Source organism: Arachis hypogaea, chromosome 1 (genome assembly GCF_003086295.3).
Source record: "Arachis hypogaea cultivar Tifrunner chromosome 1, arahy.Tifrunner.gnm2.J5K5, whole genome shotgun sequence".
Lineage (NCBI taxonomy): Eukaryota > Viridiplantae > Streptophyta > Magnoliopsida > Fabales > Fabaceae > Arachis > Arachis hypogaea.
This window is the reverse complement of record NC_092036.1, coordinates 63,686,912-63,703,057: the sequence shown is the minus strand read 5'-3', so window position 1 is coordinate 63,703,057 and position 16,146 is coordinate 63,686,912. Positions and strand designations below refer to the sequence as shown.

Below are 16,146 nucleotides of genomic sequence, written 5' to 3'. Positions count from 1 at the left end.
GAAAGTGTGAATATGCTTTTTGAAAAAATAGGATAAAAAAAAGGGTGAGATTGTGATTAGTGATTAGATTAGTGACAGTTAAAAAATTACATATATAAATGTCACTATATTAATGAATAGAGACCCTTAAAATAAGGGTCATAAATCAAGTGTAGCTATATGATTAATTTGGTGTAGTGACTATCTGATATAAAATTTGATCTTTCTGAAAAAATTATGAAAATACATATATTCCAAAAAAAAAGGGTGTTAAAGCAAAAACTGGGCATGATGCCCAAACTGACCTGAGAACTAAAAAAAGAGAGTACTCCTTTATAAACTTTTCCAAATCTTCCTGTGCCAATTACATTGCTTTTGCTGAAATTTTTAGTCGCGTGTTGCAGTTCACGCCATGAAAATCTTCTCAGTTGCCAAAAGAAAATTTGGCTCTCATCTTCACCTGCAAATTTCACAAGGTACTTAACTTCTGTTATAATTTTTTTAGATGCCATCACATTTATGATGCTTTGAAGGTATCTAAAATCATTCATATACATATATGTGCACAAATGTTTTTTTTTGCATTTTAATTAATAATTAACAGAGGCATATTATAGGCTGACAATTTAGTTAACAAAATTTTAGTATGTGAAAATTTCATTTCTAATCATGTGGATATGTGAAATTTTACAAAATGGTGCCTTTCAAGTATCATGTGCTTGTTTCATTCTTTCAGGACGAAATTATCAGCATTTCAAACTTTATTAGCAAATAAATTTGTGGTTTACTTGTTATTAATGTGTGCTATTAGAAAAGAAACTTGCATTGAAGGGAATGCTTTTTTTTCCTTACCTGAAACATCAAAAAAGACATCAGTTTTATGTCTGTGCAAGTGATTGTATCTATATACAAAGATAGCCCTAAGAATTATCAGTGCAAATAAACCACAACTTGAAAAACCAACAATCTTTACAAATTTTGGTTTGTTGGTTGAACCTGCAATAAGAGGGAAAAATATAAGCACATCTTCTTCTTTCTTAAACATTAGTTAAAGCTATGTGGACAAAACATAGCAGTTTATGCAAACAAACCAGGAAGTGAAGGTTTAGAAGCACAAGGCTGATCCAAGCTAGAGCCGCAATAAAGAAGTGTGTTCGAAAAATTGAAAATTAAAATACAATAAAAATGAAGATTAGAGGGACGTTAATTGAAAGTCAGAAAATACTCAACAAGTTGTATATGAAGTTGTAATGAGATTTACTTAAATATTGGAATTGAAAAGAGTGGCATTGGGATAGTTCTAGTAAGACCATTAGATGAAAGATCCCTGTGAAATAAAAAACATTTATAAAATATATAGAAGCGCCATAGTGTATACAATATAAGGATAAGTTTCATGTAATCAAGAATAGTGTTCTTACAATTCTGCCAATCCAGTAAGGTTTGCAATTGTATCTGGAATATGTCCAGATAAGTCATTCCCTTTTGATGCCAAGTTCCTGCAAGAAGCAACTAATGCATTGTTAAAAATCAAAACTAAATAAGAAAAAGAAAGGGAACACAAAAAAAAAGAAAGAATATAAATACAGATTGTGAACCTACAGAGATATAACATGTTTGTTGCTACAATCAACATTAGACCAACTATAGCAGGGGCTCACAAAAAAACTATTCCAATCTTTAATTTAATTATTGGAATCATTGAGGGCCCTCAAAAATTCAATCAATGCTTCCCCTGTATATATATATATGAACATCCAAAATTGATAAGTGTTAACATAAATATGGATGAATTAATCGTATCTTTATAGAAAATGAGTTGTTATTAGGTGCTCTAAGAGTAACATAACTCCAATCAATTTATGCCACATAGGTTAAAGTAATTTTATTATAACACTCGTTAATAATTTGTAATTCAATTAATACATCAGTGTAAGAGTTATAATGTATACTGAGAATCCTAATAATTTTTCGTTAAGAATTTAACTTACGTGGACAAATTTAATTAATTACCTTCCACATCAGGATCTGTAATTGGATAACTGTGCCTCAATACACTTAGAAATATCAACCAACTTAAAAATATTTAAGTTGAAACATATTAGAAATTTCGCCTGAAAAAATTAGAAAAAATCAGCCTAGTTAAATTAGAGCTTCCAAGAGGATTAAATCAGATCATGCTAAGCTAAGGCAACAAGAATACAAAATAGAGAGACAAGAGGCAAGAAACAATCTTCAAGCCCAGAAAAATGATCATCACTTTATAATAATAATAATAATGATAATAATATCATATTTCAACATACTTGTTCACTATGACCTTATGGAAAGTATACCACATGGCTCCCAACTGCAGGTAAAGAAACAAGGGAACCAGCACATGCATGCCAAAGTTCCGAGTCCAGAACTGGCTTTTCCTCTACAAAAAACCTCTAACTTCAGTTTTGATACAAGCAATAGGAGGCTGATGAGTGTGGCAAAAATCATTGAACTCAATAGCTTTCTCAAGACTAATATCTGTGAAAACAACAGCCTGCAAAATAAAATATATACAAATACTAATATATCAAAATAAACTAGATAGAGAAGGCTTGATGATGGGAAATTCAAACAACAAACTTCAAATTAAATAAGAAAGAAACCACAATCAGTATCTATGTTTACCTGGCAACCAAGATCTCCTAGTCCTAATATACGCTCGTCATTAGTGACAACAACTTGAGTGCTCTTCTCTAACCAGTTTTTCAGTACTTCAAGGATCTAGCCTCTGTAGAGTCTCAAACACTTAGTATCTCTTCTTATCTTTCTTTCTTTCTTTTATTTTTCACCTCAAAGGCTAAATGATGAGAACAGAACAATAAACACAAATACAAGAGGATTTAAGGTAAAGTTATTAATGCTCACATGGATTTTCACTGTAGTCTAAGATTCAAGCAACATAGCTGTTTCTAAATAAAATTAATTTATCAGGATTTCAAATATATACATTATTATCAAAGTGAAAGAGTGTCGCGAAATCAAAATTCAAAAATTAGCAAATCAATTTATCAGGATTTCAATTAAGAGAATAAACAATTCATCGAACACTTGGAGTGCTTGAGAATTTGAAACAATGTTATCAATCAATAGATAATAAAACTCATCGAATGCTATATCACATAACAAATCATGCAGAATCTGAGAATTAAAAACAAAGAAAATGAATAAAAAGGAAAAAGAGAAGGAGAACCAGAAATTGAGAATGAGTGAAAAGAAGAGCGTACAGAAAGGATAGAATGTCGATGGAGAACACGAGCGTCATTGCCTAAGGAGAGTTAACCGAAGAAGCAGTTTCTCTCGATCTCAGAGGCTTGGGCATTGCAATTAGATCTAAAAACGCGTTAATGAAGGAAGCGCCTTAGCTCAATCTCAGTAGCTTTATAGCAGAAGCAGAAAGGAGATTAACTTTAGCGGCCGCGACGGCGGTGACGGCGGCGATGGAGACGGCGGTGGAGATGCTACAGTGAGCTTAGGGTTTCGGTGAGCTCTCACCCTTCTCTTATTTCTCTTCGAGTGTTTCTTGGATTTTGAAAAAATTTTAATTATGTGGTAATTGATTTTACTGTTAGGTATTTGGTGGGAGTTTATCAAAATGCCACATATAAAATAAATTGCAGAGGTTTTTAAAAACCCCTCTAAAAAATACCCACAAATATATATAAATCTTGTAGTGACTCTCTGATCAAGTAATTTCTGCTAAATAATCTCATTTCAAAACACTTTTATTTTCATTGGCCTATATCAGTTTTAAATTTTGGTTTCATTATAAGTAAGTTAGTTTGTGTTACTCTCAACCTACCTCGTGATAAAATGAGCTAATATTATAGATGTTTGGTTTCGCTTTTAAAATGGTGCATTCAGTGGCGGAGCTTTAAAAAAAAATTTAGAGGGCCAGAAATTTTAATAAAAAATTATATAATATTATTTATATTAAAATAAAATTTATAAATATAATTATTTTATTTTTAAATTTATTATTAATATGTAGAGTTATATATAGTTAAGATTAACAAAAAATAATTTTGATTTTGATCAATAAAAAATTTTGTTTAGGTTAATAAATCAATTTGATTTTAAATAAAAAATAAATTAAAAAAATCAGTTTTTATATTAAAAAAATTAGTTTTTGCACATAAAAATTTATTTTTATTTAGAAAATTTTTTTTATCTAAAAATTAATTTTTATTTTTTAAAAATTAATTTTTTATTTAAATTATATAAAATCAATTATAACTTATAAATTGGTTTTTAACATTTTAAAAAATTAATTTTACTTTTGATAATATTTATCTCTCAAAAGTCTCAAGGTTAATTATTTTTGTTATTACTTTTATTACAAATCAAATAATATAATACAACAAAACAAAGTCTTAAATTTCTAATAAAATTAAAATATCAAAATTTATTAATGTAAGCAGTGTTATACTATAATGGTATTAAATTTGTAAAGTTGATTTAAAAATAAAATAATAACTTTTATTAATAACTGATATTACTACTAATTATATTATAATTTTTATTATTCTAAAAATAAAATAATGCATGAAAATATATGAGAAGCCAAATATAATTTAGTATTAATTCTATAATGATATTTAATTTGTAACGTTGATTTAAAGATATGCCACTTGTTGTTGATTTAAAGATATGCTATTTATTATTGTCAAATAGGATACGATAAAAAGTTTAAAAGAATGGTGAAGATAGACATAAAACTCAAATACATAGGTTGAAAGTATATCAATTTACGCAAACAAATTAATTTTATTTTCTTTAAAGTAGAACTACTAATATTTTTACAAAATTTTTGGGGGATCATGGCCCCCATTGCTCACACAAAACTCCGCCACCGAGTGCATTAGAATATAGGGCAATTTACCAAAATAAAACATTGGAGTTTCAATATTACCAAAATACAACTTTTGAATCTTTGATACGAAAATGCAATTTTTTAGAATTCTATGCAAACCGTGGAAGGGGTACCACGGATTCTGAATGCATGTAAACTGTGGAAGGGATACCACAGTTTACGTTGAAGACGCAAATGCATAGAAACCGTGGTAGGGGTTCCACGGTTTCTGTTGAAGTGTGCAAATAGGCATAAACTGTGGTAGGGGGTCAGCGGTTTATGCCTAGACCTATTTCGCCTATAAATATCCACCCAAGAGAAGTAGTGTGATGTAGAGAGTCATTTTCACTTCCTCAAAAATGAGTGAGGAGAGTTTTTTGGTCCTAGTCCACTGTTTTGGAAAATTTAAAAAAAGCAAAAGGCATGGAGTTAAGTTCACTGACAAAGAATTGGTCAGTGTTTTTGTGCGTTCCACGAATATTCTATCAGAACTAAAGACGAGCATTTTGCAAAAGGCAGGGCTGTGTGGGTCCAAGTGGGTGAAGAAGCTGTTGTACAAGATTCCGATTGCGGTTGTTTCAATTGGAGTGCAGTATAAAACATTTGTGATAGGGTCAGACGAAGACATGCAGGTTTTGTTTCATTGTCGGTGCAGTTTTTCGGAGGTGAGAATACACGAGCTGTTTCAAGGGTCAGGATGCAAGGAGGCTGCTAGTGAATGCAGCATACGCCAAGACTGAGGCAGAGTTTGACTATTGGTTTGATGGCATATGCAACACCGTTCAGACGGTAAAGACTGCGTTCGTCTCCTATGATCCTGGCCCAAGAAAAATCTGAATCACTCCACTTTTCCTCCTTCTCCTCTCTCTAAAAACGTCACTTTCTCTCTCTAGAACTTGGAAGTGTTTCGAAATGAATAATCCGCTGCACCTCTTCCACGTATTTATAGTAGAGCATAAACTGCGATTTATGCTCATTGCACACTCCAACAAAAATCGTGGAACCCCTACCATAGTTTCTATGCATTTGCGTTTTCAACCTAAACTGTAGAACTCCACCCACCGTTTACATGCATTCATACTCCGTAGTACCTCTCCTACAATTTACATATACTTCTAAAAAATTAGAATTTTGTCTCAAAACTTCAAAAATTGCATTTTAGTAATATTAAAATCCAAATGTTTTATTTTAGTTAATTGCCCTAGAATATAATTATGTTCATGTTTTTTCGTCCCTAAAGATGAGATTGTCGATTGGGAGTCCCCTTTGGTTATCTTACGCTTAGTTTTCGTTTAATTTGGTGGTTTGATAACACTCAAAATTGTTATTTATTACTTATTTTAAATAGTTTTCTTGTGAGTTTTCTTTTTTAAATATTAATATGATCAGTTAAATGTTCTTGATATATGATACGTTTGTTAAATTAATAGTTTAGCTGGTCAGGTGAGTGTTTAATATATGATTAATTAATACTTAACTACTTATTATAATAATAAATTAATAAAAAGACTCTAAATTAAAAGATATCATTTTTAAAATTACTAAAACGATGCAAAAACTTTAAAAATAAATTAAAATTTTAGCACTTTTTTTAAGAATAAATCTATTTTTTAATAAAAAATGCTAGACAACCAAACTTTTTTTAACCAAATCCAATCAAATCAAATTTATATACGTTTACATTCTGGTTCATGTTCTTTTTGTTCCTCCTCCTCCACTTTCATTATCATCATTATGATTAACATCATCATCACCATTTCCTTCTCTACCACCACCTCTTCCTCTTCCCTCCACCTCTTCTTCCTCTTCTTCTTCAACATTTTTTTTCGTTTGATTTTTTCTCCTCTTCTTTAACCTCTTTATCTCCTTCTCCTTCATTATCATCAAGTTTATATATGCGCATTTACATTCTGGTTTATGTTCTTCTTCTTCCTCCTCTTCCACCTTCATTATCATCATTATGATCATCATCATTATCACCATTTCCTTCTCTACACTACAAAAAAAGGTCTATGGTCACCGTGAAAAACCGTGACCATAGCTAGTGAAAAGGGTGACCATAGGTCTATGGTCACAGTTTTTTACCAATGGTCACGGTTTTTTCACCCTAGCCTATTCTGCCGTGGCCATAGACCTATGGTCACAGTTTCTATGGTCACAGTTTTGGTGTTCAAATTCTGGCATTTTAGGCCACGTTTTTTTACCGTGACCATAGGTTAATCTATGGTCACGCGTAAAAACTGTGATCATAGCCTAATCTATGGTCATCCCACTTAAAATCGTGACCATAGCCTTATCTATGGTCATGTTTTTTGCCGTGACCATAGCCTCTATGGTCACCCCTCCCTAAAACTGTCACCATAGCCTTATCTATGGTCATGGTTTTGGCCGTGACCATAGCTTCTATGGTCACGCCACCTAAAACCGTGACCATAGCCTCTATGGTCACCCCCACTTAAACTGTAACCACAGCCTCTATGGTCACCCCTCCTTAAAACCGTGACCATAGCCTTATTTATGGTTTGCTGTGACTGGAGAACTTAAGATTGATGGTTAAGAGGTTATAGTCAGCTCTCGTTATAAGTATAGTTAGTAAACCAAGCAATCAACCTTTCTTACAAACATTTTGGTTGTGACAAGTAACAAACTCCTAAATAAATTGATAACCGAAGTATTTAAACCTCGGGTCGTCTTCTCAAGGAATTGCAGGGAGGTATGTTCTTATTATTGGTTATGAAGATTGTAAATCGATAAACTTTTGGCAAGGTATGAGAAATTGGAAGTCCAGTCTTAGTTATCCTTATCAATGATAATGAAAATTGAATCTAAATTCCATTTTGTTAACCCTTACTAAGGCAAGGGAAGGTCAAGGGATTAATTAGTTTGATCTTCGAATCCTATTTATTTTCTAAAAAAAAAGATTGGGATTATTGAAGTTCAATTCAATTAGCAAAGATAACAATTGTCAATTGTGTTGAATTGGATAACTCCTGAGTTACTGATTTCTTAACCTAGACCAAAAGGGGAAAAGTAAATCTACTGGAATAAAAATTCCTTCAGATGGGAAGCAATAATCATGTAAATAAAAGAAAGCAATAATAACTGAAATATCTCAAATAATATTAATTCAAAGAAAATCATAACATGAATGTAGCATTAGCCAAATAGGCAACATAACTAATATAAGAATTAAAGTATCTGAAAATAAGAGATAAATATAAAGTAAAAGAACATTGAACTTGGGATTGAGAGTCACTCCTAAAACCTAAGAGAAATCCTAAATCCTAATCCTAAGAGAGAGAGGAGGAGAGAACCTCTCTCCATAGCTAAATCTAAATCATGGAAAAGTGACTAAAATTGGAGACTCTCCTGAATGGATGCATTCCCTCACTTCATAACCTCTGGTCTATGCCTTCTGGACATAGATTTGGGCCAAAAAGGGCTTCAGAATTCGCTATGAGCATTTTCTGCAATTTCTGGTGCGTGGCCTCTGTCACGCATCCGCGTGGGTCACGCGGTCGCGTCAATTGGAGTTTTCCTTGTCGTGCGGTCGCGTCAGTCATGCGGCCACGTCGCTGCTTCTTCGCGCTTGGCATGCGGCCGCGTCGTCCATGCGGTCGCGTCGCTGCCAGTTTCTTCACAAACTCCATTTTATGCTTTCCTTCCATTTTTGTATGTTTCCTTTCCATCCTTTAAGCCATTCCTGGATGCCTTAGAAGATCTAGAACAACTCAACACACCAATCACGGCATCGAATGATAATAAAGGGTAATTAAAATAATTAATTTTAAAGCATAGGAAACATGTTTTTCACAAATATCACATAATAAGGAAGGGAAAGTAAAACCATGCAATTTACATGAATAAGTGGGTGAAGGATTGAATAAATCACTCAAATTAAGTACAGAATATATCATAAAATATGGGTTTATCAACCTCCCCACACTTAAACAATAGCATGTCCTCATGCTAAATCCTAGGTAAAAAGTAAAGTTAAAGTGGTGGAATGTCATGCAATGAGATCTAATCTAAATGCAACTAACTAAATGAATGATGCATCATGCAATTCTAATTTGTTATTCACTTGTATATAAAGCTTACATATAGTTAAGTTAATTCACATTCTCAAGGAGTATATATATATATATCCAAACCTTAGATAATGATAAAGCGCTTTTACAATTGAGATGGGAGAGAAAAATATTTTATAAACTTGCAAGACAATTAATAATTTAAGCAGAGATATATGTTAATGAGTTAGTGAACCCTCACTGGATTTTTGTGTTTACTCTCTAGTCACTCATTGTTTATTGGGTTAATCACTCTATTCCTCTTTTTATCCTTACTTTCTATAGCTTTGTTCTTTATCTAATCAATCAACAATTATAGAATACAGACATATAAAAATCATGAGGTCTTTAATTAAGGTTGTAATGGGACCAAGGTAAAGGTAAGGGTATATGTATAAGGTTAAGTGAGCTAATTAAGTGAACCCTTGATTAGTCTAAGATCTCACCTAACATACATACTTTGTAAAGCTAAGCCTCTTTACCTATTATCCCATATTTTTTTCACTTTTTGTAAAACATGCTCATATTTTGTTCTTATACCATGCGCATCGCTTTTTGCATTTGGGGAATTCTTTTTGTATCCCCTTTTTTTCAAATACTAAAAAAAATATTTTTTTTTACACATGGTAATTAATTTATTTTGACTTCACATAAGCATGTTTCCCAAATTATTTTCACATGAGTTGTTTAATTTAATTTCCTACTTTCTATCATTCCATGTTCCCATAAAATTCCCTACACTTAAATATTACACAAAATCTATCTTAAGCTAACTAAGGATTCAACTGGAGATTTTTATTTTGTTTTTCTGCTTAAGGCTAGTAATGTGGTTATAAAACAGAAGGGATTAAAAGGCTCAAGTGGGCTAACAAGGGTGATGTAAAAGGTAGGCTTTATTTGGGATAAGTGAGTTAAAATCAAACAATGGCCTCAATCACTTTCTTGGCATGTATCTATATTCTATAATCGGACATATAGATTAAAACAAAGTAAAGAACACCAGAATAAATAAGAAGGGCAAAACACACAGGAATAAAATATTATGGCTTAAATGTAACCATACAATGAAGCTCAAAACTCACAGGCTGCGTGTTCTCTAACGCAAAAATCATATATCATTCATATATGTCATGCAGGTTTAGTTAAAAATTCCCATTAATCTCAATGTAAAACTTAAGGTGGCTTTAAAGTTCTAGTGTTTCTCCTTGATGAAATGTTGTTAACTAACTAGCATGTAATGCTATATATACAAGGTGTGTGGATTGATTCTGTTAAGGTCTCTAGCTTACTTCCTTTTTATTTTCAATCAAGTCAACTATCATATACTAAAAAGGGTTAACTATACTAATTAATCCACTTAAAATATAACTTGTAAACTAATGTGCAAATCAAGCTAAAATATCCAAAATAGTATACATATAGCTCAAAGTGCAAAATGCAAAAAGTACAATAAAAAGCAAAAAGAGAAAAATATACAAAAATACAAAAAATGAATAAAATAAGAGAGAGTTTGTAGTGGTTCACCAAAATAAAGATATGCCAGAGATGGCAATCTCCCCACACTTAAATAATAGTATCGTCCTCGATGCTCACTCAAGCAGGGTGTGAGGGGTGTCATCACTGGGAGGCTGGGTAGCTGGAGTCTCTGTGGTGGTGGTCTGAGTGGTCGGCGGGGTAGCGGTCGTTCGGTGATGGTGGCTGGGTGGTGGTGGTGTGATTGGAGAAAAAGAGAGGGAGGAGAGGGGTTTGGGGGGAGAATGGTAAGGTTCGCGTGACTGAGGGTGTTATAAATTTGAATCCACGCAATCGCGTGGGGCACGCAGTCGCGTGGCTAGAGTGAAATGGGGTTGACGCGATCGCGTGAGTGGCGGGATCGCATGGAATAGCTATAAGAGTGAATGACGCAATCGCCCGGGGCATGTGATCGCGTCGCTGGAAATTGTTCTAAACGCATGAATCCAGCGTCGTTTCAGCGCAACTCTCTGCCTCCTTTTGGGATTTTATGTAATCCATGCGACGCGGTCGCGTCGCTCACGCTGTCGCGTGGGATTGCTGTTGTGCAAGTGACGCGATCGCATGGAGAATGCGATCGCGTGGGCATTTTGTGCAAAACGCACAATGGCCACACGATTCCAGCCCAACTTTCTGGGCGTTGGATCTTTACGCCGATTTCCATGTCACGCGACCGCGTGGATGACGCGGACGCGTGGAAGGTGTTTTGTCGCAACTAACGCGATCGCATGATCGATGCGGTCGCGTCGCACGCCCTTTTTCTCTCTCTCTTTTTTTTATGCAGGTATGTAATTATGCAGTATGCAGTGCTAAATGCAAATGTTAAAAATAGCATCCAGGTTCAACAGAAATAAACAATATAAAATAAACAAAAATGAAATAAAATGGAAACAGGAACGATCATACCATGGTGGGTTGTCTCCCACCTAGCTTTTTTAGTTAAAGTCCTTAAGTTGGACATTGGAGGAGCTTCCTGTTATGGCGGCTTATGTTTAAATTCATCCAAAAATCTCCACTAATGCTTGGAATGCCAATAGCCTCCGAGGTCCCAAACGAGGCATGTGAAGCTTCTGAGCAGCTTTAAATAGATTTTCAGGCTCCCGGGGTGATGAATATCAGAATATTTTCCAGGATCCCAAACTTTGGTTCCAAATCCACTTTCGTTTTGATCTATACTTTTTCATCCGGGCGGTTTGGAAATTAGATTCTCACCAAGATGACCAAACGTTTTTCGAGATCCATTCGATTGAACATGATACCAATCCGTGCACTTCGAGCTGAAGTGTGGAACCTTATTGAACCTTGTATACCAGCTCTGAGTGCGAGCCATTTCCCTCTTACTCTTAAAGCCGCAAAGAGCTCTAAGTTGGCCATATGTTTCAAGCAAACCATATTCAAGTCGAAAAATAAAGCTAAGGGTTAAGGATTGTATCCACTTGAAGCTTGTATTGGGTGGTAGTGGCCTCGGGATAGGTGGTTCCAGTGGATCTGTAAGTTTTACTCCCTTGTGCTCTTCTGTGAATTTCTCCACTTCATTGCAAATTTCTTCCACTTCAACCATATCTTGATCAGAGTCTTCAATTTCTCCCTCATCATCGCTCAAGTCATATATTGGAGGTTGAGAAAAATCTACCTCAGCATCATCTTCATATTCACTCGGGGAAGATTTTTCTGTCTCAAAGAATTCACTTGTGGATGCAAGTTCGTCACTAAGAGAACAGGACTCGTGATCATCATCATCAAGGAAACCTGCATCTTGGGTTATTCCGTTCAGTTCTTCATAAGATATTTGTATTGGAGGCGGTGCAAAATCCTCCTTAGCATCAATTGTAACATCTTTGACGGAATTCTCCACAACCCTGGATTCAGGTGGCGGTTTGGCATCTCCTAAATCTTCAACCAACTCTTCTTCTTCTACAATGACAGCTTCCTCTATTTGTTCTAGTATGAAGTTATACTCTATGCTGTCCACTGGAGTTTCTTGTGTCTTCTTCGTGCTGCGTTCTTCATTGGATTCCCCACATGAAGCCATGGGGGTCTGTTGAGTGTCTGAACGTCTGGAAGATAATTGATTAATTGCTTGCTCCAGTTGATGAAGGGTTGCATTAAATTGTTTTACTGATTCTTCAAGGCGAACCTGTGATTCTGGGCTTGATGGATATGGACATGGTGTATAGGGGAGTGGTGGTTCTTGGGAGTGATTGGATTGGCGTTGGGGTGGATAAGGACCATGTGGTAGTGAATGGTGAAAAGAAGCTTGTGAGTGTGGTGGTTCGAAGTTATGTCGAGAGGATGGTCTCTGAGCACAAGGTGGGACTTGTTGGTAGTTACAAGGCGGTCCACCAAATCTATCAGTTGGGCATGCATTGTAAAATGGTCTTTGTCCATGATATCTAGGATGATGTTGTTGCCTAAAGGGTTGATCGGATCCTTGTGGCTCCATCCATCTTTGATTGCTTAGACCTTGATGCATAGTCCTGTTATAGCTTCCATTCCTTGCAACAAAATTAGAACCAAACACAAAGCGAGAGGGGTGAGAATTCATAATAGATATAAGAAATAAGAGGGAAGAGAGAAAACAAATAAACAAGTAAAAGAAAAATATTTTTTTTGAAAAATATTTACAATAACCAATAATAAGGCACACGTTTGCAATTCCCCGGCAACGGTGCCATTTTGAAGAACTAAAGATTGATGGTTTAGAGGTTATAGTTGTTCTTTACTTTGTTTTAATCTATATGTCCGATTATAGAATATAGATACATGCCAAGAAAGTGATTGAACAAAGGAATTAGATAACTTCTAACTATACTTACAACGAGATAATATAGCAACTTCTAATTATCAATCAACAAAGGAATTAGATAACTCAAGAGTCACTAATCACTCAACCAAAGCCAAGAGGAACAAAATCTACACTAAAATCCAACCAAGCATTTTATCAAACACTTGGAAGGCATATAAGAAAAGCATAGTAAATTGATAACAGGGATAAAATCTAACGACAATTATTAAAAGGAATTAACAACAACAATCAAAAGAAACACAATTATTATGAATTACCTTGAATAGAATGGAAAGAAGAGAGAAGAAACAAAAGTAAATCTACAACAAAAAGACAAGAACAACATAAAAGAGATTACAACAAAGGAATGGAAGAAGAATGAATGTAACTACAAGGAATTGAGAAGATAGAAGTAGAAGAAGATGAATTAAAATCTAGATCTAAGAACTAAATCTAATCCTAACCCTAGAGAGAAGTGAGAGCTTCTCTCTCTAGAAACTAACTCTAACTACTAAACTAAGCTAAACTAAACTAATGGTAACTAACATCTATTTCCCTCTTCACTCCTTGGGTTAAATAGCATCAGAAATGAGTTGGATTGGGCCCACAAGGCTATAGAATTCGCTGGCCACGTTTTGCTTTAAGTGAACCAGGTGGCAGCAACGGCGCGTGCATGTACTATGCACGTACGCATCACCATGCGCGGTTCAACTATAGTAAATCTTATATCGTTTCGAAGCCCCGGATGTTAGCTTTCCAACCAAACTGGAACCACATCATTTGGACCTCTGTAGCTCAAGTTATGGTCGTTTAAGTGCGAAGAGGTCAGCTTGACAGCTTTCCGGTTCTTTCATTTCTTCATGAGTTCTCCAACTTTTCATGCTTTCTTTCTTCATTCCCTTGATCCAATCTTTGCCTCCTAAACCTTAAATTACTTAACAAACATATCAAGGTATCTAATGGAATCAAGGAGAATTACATTTAGCTATTTTAAGTCCTAAAAAGTATGTTTTCACTCTTAAGCACAATTAAAGGAGAATATACAAAACCATGCTATTTCATTGAATAAATGTGGGTAAAAGGTGATAAAATCCCCTAAAATCAATACAAGATAAACCCTACAAATGGGGTTTATCAACCTCCCCACACTTAAACCAAGCATGTCCTCATGCTTAAACCAAGAATGAAGTGAGGGTATGGCATTTATTCAATGGGAACTAACTAAATGCGCGATGCAATCTACCTATATGCAACTATCTAAATGAATGCAATTGCTTGGTCAAAACAAATCAATTCCCAAGAAGCATATATGCACAAGGGCTAAGGACTAGCAAGTCTAATCCAAAGTTGAATTGAGTTATTAAGTATTTTTACAAACTTGCATGAGAAGAGATGATCATAGGTGGAAACATGTAATTGAGCATCAAACCCTCACCGGATGTATTTGCACTCTATTCGCTCAAGTGTTTAGGGTTGATTCTCTCAATTCTCTCCTAATCATGTTTTCCAAGATTTGTTCTTCTTCTAACAATCAACATATATTTCATGCATGCATACAAGTATCATGAGGTCTTTTCTTTGGTTGTAATGGGGCTAGGGTCAAGGTATGATGCATATATGGTTAAGTGAGCTTGAAATTTGAATCTTTGATAAGCTTAAACTTCCCACTTAACCTATGACATCCTATACAATTTCAAGGCTAGCCTAACTACCCATTTTTCACCTTTTCACATACTCATGTATCCCTTTTCATTTCACAACACTCATGCATTGATTTTATTGAGCTACACTTTGCTTTGGGGCATTTTGTCCCCTTTTTATTTCTTTCTTTTTCTTCTTTTTCTTTCTTTTTCTATTTTTTTCTTTTCCTTTTCCATATTATTTTTCTTTTCTTTTTCTTTTGTTTTTCTCATTTTTTCTTTCTATATACAAGAACCTCAATGCATAAGGTTTTACATTTGATCAATACATGAGTATGTACCCAATTCCCAATATTTCCAATAATAATACAAAACTACCCTTTTATTCACCCAATGTCCCAAGGTTCCCACACTTGAATGATACTCACACACACTAGCCTAAGCTAATCAAAGATCCAAATTAAGGGACAATTATTGTTTTTTCGCTTTAAGGCTTGTAATGTGCTAAAATAAGAACAAGTGGGTTAATCGTAGGCTCAAAGTTGGCTAACAATGGAAGATAAAAGGTAAGGGTATTTGGGTAAGTGAGCTAACGAAATGATGGCCTCAATCATATAAATGCATGAATACACAAAATAATGGACATAAAGAATCAAACAAATCAAAGATCACAATCATAGAAAGAGAATAATGCACACAAGAAGGAAAATAAGTGGTTATAAGATGTAACCACACCATTAGGCTCAAAACTCACTTGCTTGTGTTCTTAGCTCATAAACATGATCCACAAGATATATAATTCAAGCAAGTTTAATGAAAAGTTTTCACTCAAATCAATTGGTGCCCTATAGATAGAAATCCTTGAAAAATTTCATTCTTTTGACTAAGCTTATTGTGTATACATATGCAAAAATAAGAAAATGCAAGTAAAAATCCTAAAATCCTAGAATGAAATGCAAAAGTGTTGGGATTAGAAATTTGTCACCCAAAATCGCCGACCGGTTGGACGACCTCCCCACACTTAAAAGTTTGCACCGTCCTCGGTGCACTCAAAGATGAGTAAGGGGGTACGGCGACTCTCCGAGTTGCTATGTATTCTTTCTTTCGCTTCTATGTTTGCTTGTGGTGCATTGTTCATGAAAAACAAAAGTATAACACCATAATATGAGAAGATATAAGAGTAAGGAAGCATACATTGTTGGATTGAGGTAATCACTAGGATTGAGTGAGTGAATTAGTGTGATATTAATGACAAATAAGTGTGTGAATTCT

The 16,146-nt window shown here is 34.4% G+C and overlaps 2 protein-coding genes across 5 annotated transcripts in view; both read left to right on the top strand.

Annotated features, from left to right (window-relative positions):
• Positions 1–16,146, top strand: part of LOC112805426 (agamous-like MADS-box protein AGL19) — a 72,134-nt gene that overhangs the window by 19,976 nt on the left and 36,012 nt on the right. For 2 of the 4 annotated variants that reach the window (XR_011863530.1, XM_025847817.3), the window contains one exon: positions 384–458. The exons of the other annotated variants lie outside the window; for them this stretch is intronic. Coding sequence is in view for 1 of the 2 variants with exons in the window: in XM_025847817.3 (XP_025703602.1) it covers positions 384–395 (12 nt within the window). In the remaining variant the exon portion in view is untranslated. Of the gene's footprint in view, positions 1–383; positions 459–16,146 lie in introns of those variants that run through there. 4 annotated transcript variants of the gene reach the window in all.
• LOC112805413 (protein STAY-GREEN 1, chloroplastic) overlaps positions 439–16,146 on the top strand; it is a 77,708-nt gene continuing 62,000 nt past the window's right edge. The window contains exon 1 of the mRNA XM_072198639.1: positions 439–455. The gene's annotated coding sequence lies outside the window, so the exon portion shown is untranslated. The remainder of the gene's footprint in view (positions 456–16,146) is intronic.